At 45.1% G+C, this 15,615-nt stretch overlaps 1 protein-coding gene and 1 long non-coding RNA gene across 2 annotated transcripts in view; one reads left to right on the forward strand and one right to left on the reverse strand.

Moving 5' to 3' along the window:
• Positions 1-428: 428 nt before the first annotated feature.
• Positions 429-9,585, reverse strand: LOC125936384 (uncharacterized). Its single transcript, XR_007462008.1, has 3 exons — positions 9,130-9,585; positions 1,607-3,223; positions 429-1,491 (listed from the first exon to the last, which is right to left on the reverse strand). It is a non-coding gene; the product is annotated as an uncharacterized LOC125936384 (long non-coding RNA).
• A 72-nt stretch (positions 9,586-9,657) lies between these two features.
• Positions 9,658-15,615, forward strand: part of NRIP3 (nuclear receptor interacting protein 3) — a 31,367-nt gene continuing 25,409 nt past the window's right edge. Inside the window, exon 1 of the mRNA XM_049650403.1 lies at positions 9,658-9,903. Coding sequence (XP_049506360.1) covers positions 9,730-9,903 — 174 coding nt within the window. The 5' untranslated portion in view covers positions 9,658-9,729. The remainder of the gene's footprint in view (positions 9,904-15,615) is intronic.

Here is a 15,615-nt window from a genome sequence, read left to right on the forward strand (position 1 = left end):
AATTTTAGGTGATGTGGATGCAGGTATCAGAGGCCTGCCTGGTAAACCCTTACTGAGGACTTCCAGTAAGGAACTGATGTGACTCAAACAGCATCAGTCATCCAATATCCCCCCTCCCAGAATTCCCAATGTTCTCTTTATGAATGCATTCTCTCTGTTTATCTTAGTGAAAGGTTTCTCTAAGAGTGTTTCCTAATGCTCATTTCCTCCAGGACTCCTATTATGTCCTCTGCAGTACCTGGATTGGTATCCCAGTTCTGCCACTTAATAGTTGTGTGACCTTGCACAAGTCACTTTACTTCTCTGTGCCTCAGTTTCCTCATATGGTATGTACACTGACTGGATAGGGTTGTTGTGAGAATTAAATGAGTTCCTCATGGAAAACTCTTGGAATACTGCCTGGAATGTAGGAAGGGCTCAGTAAATGTTAACTATTATCATCACCATTATTTCCCACTTCTGAAGACTTGAGAAGTTAAATCCAAGATACTTTTTTTTTTTTTTAACATCTGCTGGGTTTATTTGAACATTCAGAAGACAAGGCAGGAAACAATAATAGGAAAGAGGATGGGGTGTAGCAATCAGAGCTCAGAGCACCTCCCAGAGCCAGGAGACACTTAACTTAGCTCAGTGAGTAGTCAGGGGAGCCAGGGCCCTGGAGCTCCAGCCATGTCAGCACCATGGGAAAGAGGACTCAGGTGAGTCCACAAGCAAATCTCTGGCCAGCAGATGTGCCCACCTCAGGAGATGCGATGGCGGGAGGTGTCCGCCATTGGTCACCTACTGGAGGGTGTGCTGGGCCTTCCAACCACCCCATGGGTCAGCCTAAATCCCAAATCTATTTTTAAATGGGTTCACACTGTGCTGGTTTCTCCCATCTCACTGAAACACAAAGTCCTTTAGTCACAGGCTTTGTAGTGGGATGCGTTCTAGGAACAGAATTAGAGCTTGAAGCAGGAAAGAAAGGCCAGAATGCCTGACTTCAGTTCTCACACAAGACCTCTGAAAACCCTTATCTTCCTGAGCAGGGAAAGTGAAATGGACTTGTCCAATCTCCTCAGACTGCTCTCACGTCAGGAACAGCACACCGCACAGAGGCCTGTCTATCCTTCATCTTTCCTTACTTCCAGTCTTCAGCCCCTGATATGTGAGGACGTCAGTACCTCTTGCTGAGTCCAGGATAACACATTCTCCAGAAATGTCTATCTCGAATTTGATGTTACCAACATGGCAAAGTCCAACTTCTAACTCCAGAGAGGCAGTAATCAGGGTTGTAGGCAAATCAAGCCTACAAAGAGACTCACTAGGCCAGGATGTGAACTCGGGGCCCAAAAAGAAAGAGTGAGGAATCTGTATGAGCCCTCACGATCAGCAGGACAAAGTCCCTGATGAGACATGAGGACACAGGCCTGGCCAACGTGGGTGTGACCACCATGCAGCACGTGCCTGGGAGAGCACCGAACTCAAATGTGCTGATGGAGTATAGACAACCTGGAAAAGAGAGAATTTCATCTTTTAAAAAGTCATGAGTGGGGGACAAAAAAAATCTAGTAATTATACAGAAGAGCAATACCTTGATCAGGCATACCTTGGTATCAGGCAATACCTTGATCAGATGTTCAGAATTATCATCTCCAGTAAAAGGCATAAGGACATCACATGGCTCCACATCCCCTGAAAGAACATACCATCACCTATACAGTACTCAGGCCAAGAATGCAAAGCCTCAATGTCAATACAAAGAAATTTCAGATACAAACAAAATGAAGAATACTCTATTTTTAAAAAGGGAGAGGAGTTGAAAAACAACTTGTACACCAATGAAATTTAAAACTTTTGCATTTAAAAAAATACCATCAAGAAAGTGAAAAGGCAACTCATAGAATGGGGAAAAATGTTTACAAATCATATATCTAACAAAGGTCTTGTAGCTAGAATATATAAAGAACTCTTACAGCTCAATCATAAAAAGGCAAATAACAAAAATGAGCAAAGGATCTGAACAGGTATTTTTCTAAAGAAGATAAATAAATGGCCAATAAGCACATGAAAAGATGTTTGCCATCATCAGCCATTAGGGGAATGCAAATCAAAACCACAATAAGACACCATCTCACACCCACTAAGATAGCTACAATTAAAGGGTCAGATAATAACAAGTGTTGTTGAGGATGTGGAGACATTGGAATTCTCATACACTGCTGGTAGGGATGTAAAATAGTGTAGCCACTTTGGAAAAGTCTGTTCCTCAAAAGGTTATATCTCTATAAAATATTTTTTTTGTATAATATGGAAGACTGAATTCTTCAAAAATGTCAATGTCATAAAAGACAAAGCTTTGGAACTATTCCAGACAAAAGGAGGCTAAAGAAACACAGCAACCAAATACAATACCTGACCCTAGCCTGGGTCCTATATTGGAGGAATATGTCACAAAGAACATTATTGGATCAATGGAAAACTGGAATATGAACAGTAGGTTAGATAAAAATGTTATATCCATGTAAATTCAAGAAGTTTATATCTATACTGTGGTTACATAAGAGAAAAATCCCTATTCTTAGAAAATACACAATGAAATATTAGTGGTAAAGGGTGATAATATAGGTAACTCATACTCAAATGGTTCAGAAAAAAAGTGTGTTATGTATGTTGGGGAAAAGCAAATGATACAGCAAATGGAGTAAAATGTTAATAATCTGGTTAAAGGATATAGAGCTGTTCTTTAGACTGTTTTTATTTTTGCAACTTTTTGTAAGTTTGAAATCATTTACAAATAACCACAAATGACTTTTCTCTATGGGCCGTGCAGAGCTGTGTGAAAATAGGTCAGAGTAAATATTGTATGAGTATGTGTGTGTGGTGTGTAGATGTCTGCACACCCAAGTGCCTATACATGTTCCATAGGGCGCTTTGTGTCTCCTATACTATTTGCCCCATTTGGCCTTGGACTTGCTCAGCAAGGGCCACTGGCCTCTTGCTGTCACACCCAAGGAATTTTTTTAGCTACCGTGGGGAAAGCAGTAGAGCCTCTGTGTGCCTGAGGCAGGCGGAGGTAACCAGAGTGAGCTGCCCTGCAGCTTTCTTGCCCTCGGCTGGGAGCAGGCAGGTCAGGCCTAGGCTGCATTCTGAGAGGCTTGCCATCTTCAGAGGTCTGTTTCCAGACTGAAGAGCTCTCTACTGGCCTCTGGAGGGCTGATCTTTCTCCAAGTTCTCTGCAGTCCTGGAGAGGGGAATGAGAGGGAAAGAGGACTCATATTTATTGAGGGCTCACTTTGTGCTGGGCCCTGTGCTTTACATGTTATTTTATCTAAACCACACAGAGCCCTGCCAGATGGGTAAACTGAGGCTCAGAGAGCTGCAGTAATTTGGCCAAGGTTCCACAGTGAGCAGGAGGCAGAGCCAGATTTGGAGCCAAGCCTAGATTCCCCTCTTTCCCCCAGAAATTCTTGCTTCAGATACTGAGATTTTTTTCCCCCTCCTTCTCTCCTCTTTGCTGTCTGATTTGAGGTCACAGCCTGTCCTTATCCCAGGAAATGAAACAAAATCATTGCTAACAGGAATGAATCCAAAAGACCTAGCCAACTTTGGAAAACACCAGCAGGGCTGCCATCAGCCCTGTTTCTATGAGGCTACGGTGATGCTGGGAATCACTCCGAAGGAAGAAGACAGAAATATCTCATCTTTGCTTTAACCTGCCAAAGTAGACATAATCTTTGGGGCTGTGTGCCAAGTCATGGGTTCTGTGTAGCCAGAGATCCTGGCACACATATGGTACCTGCAGTGGACAGGTGTTTGAAGAATCTTCCTGACAGAGGGAGTTGGGGTGGGGTGGAGGGCGCCAGAGGAGAAAGCAGACTCTGCAGCTATAAGGATGGAGGTGGTGAGCAAAGGGGGTTCTGGGCAGTGGCCATTACTTCCAGGGGTGCCCAAGGGCAAAGTCAGAGCAAAATATGCATAGGTGGGAAAGAGGGGGATAAAAACTCTTTAGAAATCTCCACTTTCTCCTCTACTCTTCTCATTTACTTTTCTGGTCTCCTGGCCCCAGCACTCCTTCTATACCCCATTCTCAAAGGTCTTCCTATTAGCTGAAGACTCAAAGGAGGAGTGCTGGGAGAACAGATTATAAACTGGGAGCTGCTGAGAGTCACAAGACAGGGAGAGCCTACCTATGGTGGCATCACCTCAGTGCCTAGAGTGGTAATGTCATTTGAGCCCTTGGATCCAGCCATGCCTGAAGTCCCTGCACTTTTATTTATTTATTTATTTATTTATTTATTTATTTATTTAATATATGAAGTTTATTGTCAAATTGGTTTCCATACAACACCCAGTGCTCATCCCAAAAGGTGCCCTCCTCAATACCCATCACCCACCCTCCCCTCCCTCCCACCCCCCATCAACCCTCAGTTTGTTCTCAGTTTTTAAGAGTCTCTTATGCTTTGGCTCTCTCCTACTCTAACCTCTTTTTTTTTTTCCTTCCCCTCCCCCATGGGTTTCTGTTAAGTTTCTCAGGATCCACATAAGAGTGAAAACATATGGTATTTGTCTTTCTCTGTATGGCTTATTTCACTTAGCATAACACTCTCCAGTTCCATCCACGTTGCTACAAAAGGCCATATTTCATTCTTTCTCATTGCCACGTAGTATTCCATTGTGTATATAAACTACAATTTCTTTATCCATTCATCAGTTGATGGACATTTAGGCTCTTTCCATAATTTGGCTATTGTTGAGAGTGCTGCTATAAACATTGGGGTACACGTGCCCCTATGCATCAGTACTCCTGTATCCCTTGGGTAAATTCCTAGCAGTGCTATTGCTGGGTCATAGGGTAGGTCTATTTTTAATTTTCTGAGGAACCTCCACACTGCTTTCCAGAGGGGCTGCACCAATTTGCATTCCCACCAACAGTGCAAGAGGGTTCCCGTTTCTCCACATCCTCTCCAGCATCTATAGTCTCCTGATTTGTTCATTTTGGCCACTCTGACTGGCGTGAGGTGATATCTGAGTGTGGTTTTGATTTGTATTTCCCTGATAAGGAGCAACGTTGAACATCTTTTCATGTGCCTGTTGGCCATCCGGATGTCTTCTTTAGAGAAGTGTCTATTCATGTTTTCTGCCCATTTCTTCACTGCGTTATTTGTTTTTCGGGTGTGGAGTTTGGTGAGCTCTTTATAGATTTTGGATACTAGCCCTTTGTCCAATATGTCATTTGCAAATATCTTTTCCCATTCCGTTGGTTGCCTTTTAGTTTTGTTGGTTGTTTCCTTTGCTGTGCAGAAGCGTTTTATCTTCATAAGGTCCCAGTAATTCACTTTTGCTTTTAATTCCTTGCCTTTGGGGATGTGTTGAGTAAGAGATTGCTACGGCTGAGGTCAGAGAGGTCTTTTCCTGCTTTCTCCTCTAGGGTTTTGATGGTTTCCTGTCTCACATTCAGGTCCTTTATCCATTTTGAATTTATTTTTGTGAATGGTGTGAGAAAGTGGTCTAGTTTCAACCTTCTGCATGTTGCTGTCCAGTTCTCCCAGCACCATTTGTTAAAGAGACTGTCTTTTTTCCATTGGATGTTCTTTCCTGCTTTGTCAAAGATTAGTTGGCCATACGTTTGTGGGTCTAGTTCTGGGGTTTCTATTCTATTCCATTGGTCTATGTGTCTGTTTTTGTGCCAATACCATGCTGTTTTGATGATTACAGCTTTGTAGTAGAGGCTAAAGTCTGGGATTGTGATGCCTCCTGCTTTGGTCTTCTTCTTCAAAATTACTTTGGCTATTCGAGTCCCTGCACTTTTAAATAAGAGGACCCAAAGGTTTACACTTTTGTTTAAGAAATTTTCAGTAGGGCTTCTGTCACTTATAATAAGAACAACACAAATAAAATCCTGATTGAAACAGCATCAATTTGTCTAATACACTTTTCAAGGACTAATCCTCTACAATAGCCAAGGCAAGATGCAGGGAACTTTAGTACAGAACCATATGAATGGTAAATTCAGAGGCACCATGGACAGGAAGAGAGCTGGCCAGCCCCTGCCTCAGGAGGCCTTGGCTCCAGAGAAGGTATAAGATGCGTAGGTCCAAATTGCATTGCCTGGAGCTTTATAGAAAGGCTTGGAGCAGGCATAGGTCAGGGCCCACTCTGAGACTTAGCAACCTATGGGTTTTCCTGAGTCTGTCTCAAGTGACAACTATGGTAGCTACCTTCTGCTGAGCCTTTACTCTGTGCCACAATGTGTTATGTGTATTATTTTATTTAATCCTCACAGCAGCCCTGAGACAGAGATGTTACTGGCATTGCTTTCTAGATGAGGAACTAAAACACAGTGATGAAGTAACTTACTAGTCATATAGCTGGTAAGTGGCAGAGCAGGGATTCAAGCCTAGTTGTTTTTAAAATTTTTTGTAATGTTTATTTATTTTTGAGAGTGAGAGAGATAGAGCATGAGCAGGGGAGGGGCAAAGAGAGAGAGAGGGAGATACAGAATCCAAAACAGGCTCCAGGCTCCAAGCTGTCAGCACAGAGCCCAATGCGGGGCTTGAACCCACGAACTGTATACGATCATGACCTGAGCTAAAGTAGGACGCTCAACCGACTGAGCCACCCAGGTGCCCCTCAAGCCTAGTTGTTTTTAAGAATTACATTATACTTCTTCCAAGACGGGCCAATAGGGCAGGGAAGGTTGGTTATATGGAGAATTAATGATCTTTTCTGTCGGTAAAGCCCTCCAGAGTTCACAAAGGTTAATTTTATATGCAATCTTACAGATAAGGAAACTGAGGCTTAGAGGCAGGAAGTGACTTTCTCATAGTCATTTGGGAAAACTGGATAAACTTACCAGGGATGATACTCCTCAAACAGAGCAGCCAGGCTGCAATTTGCAGAAACTCATAGTGTATGTGCAGGCTAGCCTCACTACACTGACCCATGCTTAAGTGAAGTGATGCTATCAGTCTGGCTGAGGATGATCTCTAAGAGATAAGGGGACCAATTGTGGTTTGGCCACAGATCCAATTGCAGAACACAAATCCCATTACAGCAAAGAGCTCTGCATTCATAAAAAGATCCCTAGCTCCAGCCAAAGTCCTGTTTAGTTTTCAGCAACACTTGATATGGACAAATTCCAGTTCAATCAGAGACATTCAGCTTCCTGGTGTTCCCAGAGGGGGAGCAGGGAATCTTGCTATAAAAGGAGCCCCTTACTTCCACCGGGCCATCCTCAGCAAAAGGGCTGCAAGACTGAGTTAGTTGCCTAAGGAGTGGTAGCTGGAATCTGCCTGCCTGGCTTCCTCCCAGAGGAAAGTAGCTGTCCCAGCTTAAGCCCCAGGGGCCCTCACTGTTGGACCTGCCTTGATGCATTGCCCAGTCAGAGGTACCTGTCCTAGAGAGACAAGGCAAGGCTGTCTTTCACTGTTCCCTGGGTGATTCATGCCTGGAGGAGTGACCAGGCAGGAATCCAGGCAACAGGACAGAAGGGGCCAGGGCAGCCACTGTTGTTCACTGCTGGAAGCATACCAAAGGACTGGAAGGTGAGCTGCAATCCCACCTCCTTTTTGCCTCTCCCTCCAAGAGATCCTGCCCTTGATGAATGGGGCTAGGGGGCAGGGGCTTTCTTGAAGCCAGGTGAGTAGCCTTCCGGACTTCTGGATTTCTTTTCCCACAAGCAGGCTGTGAGCTGTGAATCTAGGACAAGTGTTGAAGACAGGAATGGAAGGTAAGAAGCAGGTTCATGAGTTGAAACCCAGTCCTTCCAGGTCTGGGAAGTCCAGCACATGTTCTGGGGGCAGACAGTCTTTCCCAGCTGTGCCACTTGCCTTCCTTGGGCAATACCTTGACTTCTTGCCATACTTACACTAGTATTTATTGACTTACACTAGTATTTATTGAGCACCTTGTATGTGCTGTGCTAGGGATTTAATGGTAAGCAAAAAAATAGACTCAGTTGCCTTTCTTAGAGCTTAGTAAAGAAGATAAATATTAATCAAACAACCAATAAGATGCCCACTACTACCACATACACACACAAGAAAAGTCCAGAAGAGATGTAGAGCATATAATTAGGGAAAATTCACCCACTCTGGGAATTGAGAGAAGGCTTTCCTAAAGAAATGATAATGGAGCTGAGGTCTGTTTGCTGAACAGGGTAGAAGAGACATTCCATGCAGAGAGAACAGGATATTCAAGGGTAGGCCATGTGGCAAGGAGAATGGCTCCTCCAAGGAACGGGAAGAAGGCTCAGGAGGCAGAAGAAGTGCAGATTGGAGACCCAAGTGGGGACAGACCATGCAAGAATGTGGGTCTTAAGAGCAATAGACAGTTTTTTGTGGTGCTTTAAACAGAGAGGTGAGATTAACACACTTGTAGTTTGAAAGGTTTACTCTGGCAGCAAAGAACAATGGATTAGAAGAGAATCAAAGAACATTCAGGAGAGCAGTTAGGAGGTCTCCGGCATTTGCTTGTAAAATGGAAATAATAGGTAATACTATCTCATAAGCTGTTACCAGGATTTCATGAAATACCGCATTTTAAGTATTTATGCCAGCACCTGACACACAGTAAAAGCTCAGTTAATGTCGTTATTGTTACTTTTGTTGGTTCTCTTCCTAGAGCTGATCTTTCTGCTTCGTATCTGCTCCTGTCAGACAAGGTGGGAGAGGGTAGTGGCGGTGGTTTCCAGGGTGGAAGTGTGGTTTGTCTTAAGTCGCAAGGTAGAGGCCAGAAGCCAGATGCCTGAAAGGCTCTTTAGAATGGCTTGAGAGTATCAAGGACTCACAAAGAACACCGAGTTCCGATTGCTCTCGGAAGCATGCTGGAGAGTGAAAGACCCTCCCGACGGTGAGCTCTAGGGGTGCTTTTCTCCCCGGTATTCCGAAGAGCAGGTGTGGGGCACCATGCACTCCTGTGCAGTAGCGCGGAGGCGGGAGCCATTGCCACACCTCAGCCCTAGGCTGGCTCTCAGGTTTCCAGCCAGCCCTGCGCCCCCCGGCTCGCAAGTGCGGATGCGGGTACATGGACAGAGGGTGCCAGGAGGTGGAGTGGGGGGTGGGGGAGGTGTCCCCGGAAAGCCGGCTCCAGCCAGCCTGCAGGGGCTGCCCCCTCCCCAGTCACGTGGCCTGGTGGGCGGGGACCGACCTGAAGTTGCAGAAATCCTGAGCCATCCCAACTCTGAAGTGCGCTGTGGACGTTGGGGTTCCTGGAGGGGGCGCGGAGTTGGGAATTTGCAAAGCCGAGCAGCGGCGCGGACGGAGGGACTTGGGGCATGGCTCAGCTGGCGGTGATCCCGGGGTCCGCCACGGCGTGGCCAGGTGAGCGGCAGTCGGGGCTACAGCGGTTGGGGTGGGAGAGGCTGCTCCACCAAGGGGCCCCCACACCCTATCCCGGTCCAGGGGATGCGGGGCACCCGCAACAGGAGAGGGCGGTGGGATAAAGCGGCCGTGGTAGAGCCTCGGCGCTCTGAGTCAGTTCAGCCAGCGTCACCCCTTGTCCCCGGTCCTTCCCTTCAACGCGGTGCCTCAGAGACCCGCAGCGGCCCGCGAACGCTGGGGAACCGTGAGCAGGGAGGGGGCGCTCCGCTGGCCCCGCCCCTCGCGCGCGCACTGGCTGCTCCCCGTGACGTCACGCTCGGCTATAAAACTCTCGGCGCGCGCCTCTCGCGGCGCTGGAGGAGCTCGAGGCTGAGGGCTGCTGGGGAGACGAGAGCGACGCGGACGCCGGGCCGCGGGCGCCTCAGCGATGTTTTACTCAGGGCTCCTCAGCGAGGGCGGCCGCAAGGAAACGGACATGCGGGAGGCCGCGTCGCTGCGGCAGCAGCGCCGGATGAAGCAAGCCGTGCAGTTCATTCATAAGGACTCCGCCGACCTGCTGCCCCTGGACGGCCTCAAGAAGCTGGGCTCGTCCAAGGACACGGTGAGCCCCCCGCAGCCGCGCCACCTGGGGATGCCCGCACGCGGCGACCGGTCACCGTCGCGCCGTGCGGTCTCCCCGGGCCCGCCCTTGGCCGCTTTCACTGAGTCACCCGCCCGGCCCCCGCCCCCGCCTCCGCCCGCCGCTGTCCGCTGTCTCGCTCTCGCTGGCTCGGATTCCTGTCCATCCAGCATCTCCCTGCTTCGCTTTCTGTCGGGATTCCGTCGTAGCTTTTTTTTCCAGCTCGCGCTGCCTTCCGCTTCGTGCCTCTCTCTAGAGTAGGAGACCCTGCCCTGCCTTCTGGCCCTCTGGTCGCCTTTCCTTCCCTTTATTCTCATTCGTAGTTCCGAATTCGATTGCATGGGGCTTGAGCCTCGCTTGGCCGGGCTGCTTGGCCAGTCCAGTGACCCAGACAGAGGTGACTCCTTAATGGGTGCGGGACGGAGAGGAAGAAGTGGGAAGGGGGGTTTCTTGGCAGTCACCATACCCAGATGATTTTGTTACATCCATTTCCCCCTTTGCCAAGTCTACTTCTCCGTTTGATTTTGGGCTTATCTACCTTGACCTTCTTCTGAGGAGGGAGAGAGAAAAAGGGTCGAATGTGAAGGTTTCTTGAAGCCCAGACATCTCTTCATCATTCTCATCTGCATCTACCTCCAAAGAGTGGATACAGGCAGCCAGGCTGCTCCATCTCACTGGCCAGCTAACGTGTGGAGCTGGAGCTGGCGCAGGCGTTTTTTCTAGCAGGGTCGTTCTTTGCCTTAAGAAGGAGAAACTCCAGGACAGGAGGTCTGGGTTCAAAGACCATGCTGTCCTCTCTAGGAGGGGGGGTGGATGGTTCAGGATTGCTTAAAGAACTGTGCTTGACTCTCATCCTTCAGTCACTGTAGTGGAACTGGGCCAAATATATGTTTAGGTTTGCAGTTTTATCTGGAGTTTTCTTGTAGTTTACTTGTTTTCTTGAATTTCACAATCACGGTATTATCTGGGCAATAATTAAATGTCTTTTAAATGAGGTAGGTGGTCTGTATAATTTTTTCAGTATTTTTTGAGATTTTGGGATATTTAATTTGGCATTAATTTGGTATGATATTTGGCAGAGAAAGAAAGGTGTCAGCCTGGTTCACTGAAATTGCCATTGCAAGCCCTAGATAGTATGGAAGGTAGAGCTTCTGAATCCACTTCCTTTTTTTTTTTTAACCATGACTAATGACACACAGATTCCAATATCAGATTTGCCCTCCCCCATTATGATAGAGAATAATTTTAGTTATTTTTGAGCAGGGAAAGGCTATCCAGTTATTTTTCTCTGATTTTTCCAAGGTATGTTACAGGATAGTCAACCTAATTCATACTCACTCAGAATCATGAGTGACTGAAATGCATTCCTAGAAAAAAGATAACTCTCTGTCTTCCCTTCTTTCACTTTAAAGTGGTCTAGATTCATGTAGCAAACCAGGTCTAAATCTTACCTTTAGGCCAAAATAATCCTAGTTCCTAAAAGCTTCAGGAACCAATAAAGAGGGAAGTATTTAAGAAAAGAAGTAAAATGTGGAATGTTTTTCTTCCCCTTATGCTGGATATAAGAAATGATTGACTTTTGGTTGTCCTGGGCTGTCGGAGTTCCCTATCCCTGAGGAACTACCACTCTATCCTTCTGCTTAGCATTCCTTGTATTACTTCATCCTGTGTAGGAAGAATTCTGTCTGCTTTTCTGACTCCAGTCTGTGTCACTGGAGTCACACAGGAGCTGATAGCATAAAACATAGGCAGTCAGTTGGAAGGAGGACGCATCCTCAAGAAGCAAGTTATTGCCACGGATATGATGCACAGCAGTTTACTGTGAGACCTTGAGTTAGGATTCACACTTTTTCTCTGAAAAAGAGAGAAATCCATTGCCATGCATTTGATATCCCTCTCTCACTGTTCTCACAGTGAAATGTGAAAATGATTACACAGAAGAGCTAGAACAGGTCACAGAAACCAAGGCAGATTGGGGTAGGGAAAGAAAAGCTATGAGTACTAGGGTGAGGTAGCATGATTAAGCTCTCTTGAAACTGATGTTGCTGCCTCAGTACAATCTAAGAAATAACCTTAGAAGTACCCTATCACTTCACTTTATGCCTATGTCTGGTAGTGTAGACAATGACTGAATTTTCTTTCACCGAAGTGAAAATTTGAGCCAAAACTCATTGATAGGTCTGTGGTACAAACCCAATAGAAGAGGAACGAGAAAAAGAGGGAGATGGGGGAAAGAAAAAATTAGGTTTTTGTTGTTGTTGATGGTACAGAAATAAAGAGAGGACAACTTAGTTTGAGATTTCTTTTTTTTTAATTTTTAATGTTTATTTTTTTTAATTTTTTTTAACGTTTATTTATTTTTGAGACAGAGAGAGACAGAGCATGAACGGGGGAGGGTCAGAGAGAGGGAGACACAGAATCTGAAACAAGCTCCAGGCTCTGAGCTGTCAGCACAGAGCCTGACGCGGGGCTTGAACTCACGGACCGCAAGATCATGACCCGAGCTGAAGTCGGCCGCCCAACCGACTGAGCCACCCAGACGCCCCTTAATGTTTATTTTTAAGAGAGAGACAGAGAGAGCGTGTGCAAGTAGGGGAGGGGCAGAAAGAGAAGGAGACACAAAATCTGAAACAGGCTCCAGGCTCTGAGCTGTCAGCACAGAGCTTGAGGCAGGGCTTGAACTCACAGACAGTGAGATCATGACCTGAGTCAAAGTCAGACGCTTAACTGACTGAACAACCAGGTGCCCCAGGACAACTTAGTTTGAATTGACTTGGGTTTGTGCCAGTGAGGAGATTGTGGTTTGTTTTCCTCACCCTAGTGACCCATATTAGAATTATACTGTTGGGTTTTATGAATTATCTACCTTTTAACATGCTGTTTCTGAAGTATTCACTATTTGATACCAGCCTGCCAACTTTTTTTTTTGGATTGGCAAAGAGCACCTGTAGGCAATAAAATGTGGTCTTGTTCTCTTGGACCCAGGGAAGTGCCTTTGTCCTATTCCTGTTTATGTGTAGTTGGCTGTGGCAAAGTCTGCTGTGATATAATCTTACTTCTTATGTCTGGTTACCTTATTTTGTTTATCCTTTCATTTTGTGATTTTTTTTCTGTATTAGATTAAGAACCAAAATCAAAGATATGAATGAGTAATATTTTTTATTTGATTTATATTAAAAAAAAATTTTTTTTTTACGTTTATATATTTTTGAGACAGAGAGAGACACAGCATGAACGGGGGAGGGGCCGAGAGAGAGGGAGACACAGAATCGGAAGCAGGCTCCAGGCTCTGGGCCATCAGCCCAGAGCCCGACGCGGGGCTCGAACTCGCGGACCGCAAGATCGTGACCTGAGCTGAAGTCGGACGCTTAACCGACTGAGCCACCCAGGCGCCCCTGATTTATTTTTTTTTTAAGTTGATGAAGTTGGAGAAAAAAATTTTTACTCTTGGAATTTTGCCTCTTGTAATTTCTTTTGTCTTAGCTACCAGTTTCATAAATGTTCTTTTCATTGAGGTAAGGACTTTTTATTTTTTAAAAAGTGTTTGTTTAATTTTGAGAGAGAGGGAGACAGAGAGAGAGCTAGAGTGCAAGTGTGTGTTGGGGAGGGGCAGAGAGAGAGAGAGAAAGAGAGAATCCCAAGCAGGTTTTGCACTGACATTGCAAATCCCAATGCAGTGCTCGATCTCATGGTGATGAGATCATGACCTGAGCCAAAATCAAGAGTTGGATGCTTAACCAACTGAGCCACCCAGGTGCTCCAGGACTTTTTAATTTTTAAAAACAATGCTGCCAAATAGCTGTCTTTCCTACATGATAATATTATTGACCATTAGGTTATATCTTTAGTTTTCCAGCAATAGAAAGAGTTTTTCTTTCCCATCTATGATTGAATCTACTTATAGCCAAATGCTTTAGAAAAACTCACTAGAATTAGGAATGAAGGCTGCAGTAAGGATGGTAGAACACAGCAAAGCCACCTGACCATGAAATCACTAGTCCTATACTCTGATCATTTGATCTACCTGATCACAGAATGCCATAAGACATCCCTACTGGTATATATTTTGAATCAGAGAACTTTTGGAGCCTTAGAAGAGAAGCATGAAATACCAGTATAACACCAGGATCTGGTGCAAACTGAAGAGTCAGAGCTATGATTGTATCCAATTATAGCAAACATTATTTGAACACTTGCTGTGTTCAGGACACAGTACTAGGTGCTCGGACCACAAAGAAGATAGCAGTTTCTTTCTACAAGAAGTTTATAAATCAGGGGAAGGACAGGATAAATTAATTTAAAACAAATAAATGTGTAATATATCAAGTAGCAATAAGTGCTATGGAGAAAATAAACCAGGGTAAGGGGAATAGAGAGTACAATGGCCAGGTTAGGGTGGAGTGGAATCTTGTACTTTATACAAGGTGGTCAGGTAAGGCCTCTCCGATAAGATTACATTGTAGAAGATATTGAAGGAAATCAGAGAGCAAAATATCTTGGGAAGGAATGTTTTAGGCAGAAGGAATAGAAAGTACAGAGGCCTGAAGTGTCAGTATGCTTGATGTGACTGAAAAACTATAAGAAAGTCATTGCGGTCAGAGCAAAATGAGTAAGTGGGAGGGTGATAGGAGATAACATCAGAGAAACAGTGGGAGGCCAAACTACTCAGGACCTTATAGGTCATTGTAGATTTATTTGGCTTTTAATCCGATATGGGAAACCAGTAGAAGACTTTGTACAGAGGGGTGACATGACATGACTTATTTTATAAAAAGATTTCTCAGACTACTGTGTAGATTAGGCTGATGATGGGCAAGAGTAGAAGCAGGGTGACTGATTAGGAGTTTTGTTATCTAGTAATCCAGGCGAAAGATGAAGGTGGCTCAGAGCAGTGAGAAAGCAGTGAAGGGGACAAGGAAAGATCAGGTTCTTGAAGGTAGAACTGACAAGTTTAGTTGATAGATTGGATTAGAGATCTGAAAGAAAGTAGTCAAGAATGACCTTAAGGTTTTTGATCTAGCAGTTGGAAGAATAAAGTTGCCATTTACTGAAATGGCTAAGACTACAGGAAGAGTAGATTAGGGATATGGATTAGGAATCAGGAATTTGATTTTTGAATGAGTTAAGTTTGGGTTATCTCTTAGTTAATCAGGAATCAGGTGTAGTTGTTGAGTAGACAGCTCCATGAGAAGACAAATAACACCATCAGGAAGCCTATGCTTGTTGCCAAGGTGTTATAGTCTATAAGCACTAGAGGAGTTCAGTGGAAGAAGTGATTACTTTGGCTCAGTGTGGCAATAGTAATGGAGATCAACATCTGATTACAATGTCATCATTTCATAGTGAGTCAACTGACTACAAGATGTTATGGAGAGGAGGCTGCCAGAGTGTGCCCTATAGAACCTCAGAGCAAGAACTTTACAGTTTATCTGGTCCAGTCCCTGCCTGTGTGAATCCTTCCTAACAAAAATGCAGCCTGCCATGGGCACCTGAGAAACTGCTCAGACTAATCCACAAAGCAGATAACAATCAGGAATAGGGATCTTCTCTTTGAAATAACATGTCCGTGAGCTACACAGAAGGTCTGGAGCAACATAATGGCCTACCTTAGACAGAGCCCCATTTGTTGTTGTTGTTATAGTTGTTGTTGTTGTTGTTTATTTTAGAGAAGAAGAGAGCAAGAGCAGGGGAGAG

The sequence above is a fragment of the Panthera uncia genome, chromosome D1 (genome assembly GCF_023721935.1).
Source record: "Panthera uncia isolate 11264 chromosome D1, Puncia_PCG_1.0, whole genome shotgun sequence".
NCBI classification, from domain to species: domain Eukaryota; kingdom Metazoa; phylum Chordata; class Mammalia; order Carnivora; family Felidae; genus Panthera; species Panthera uncia.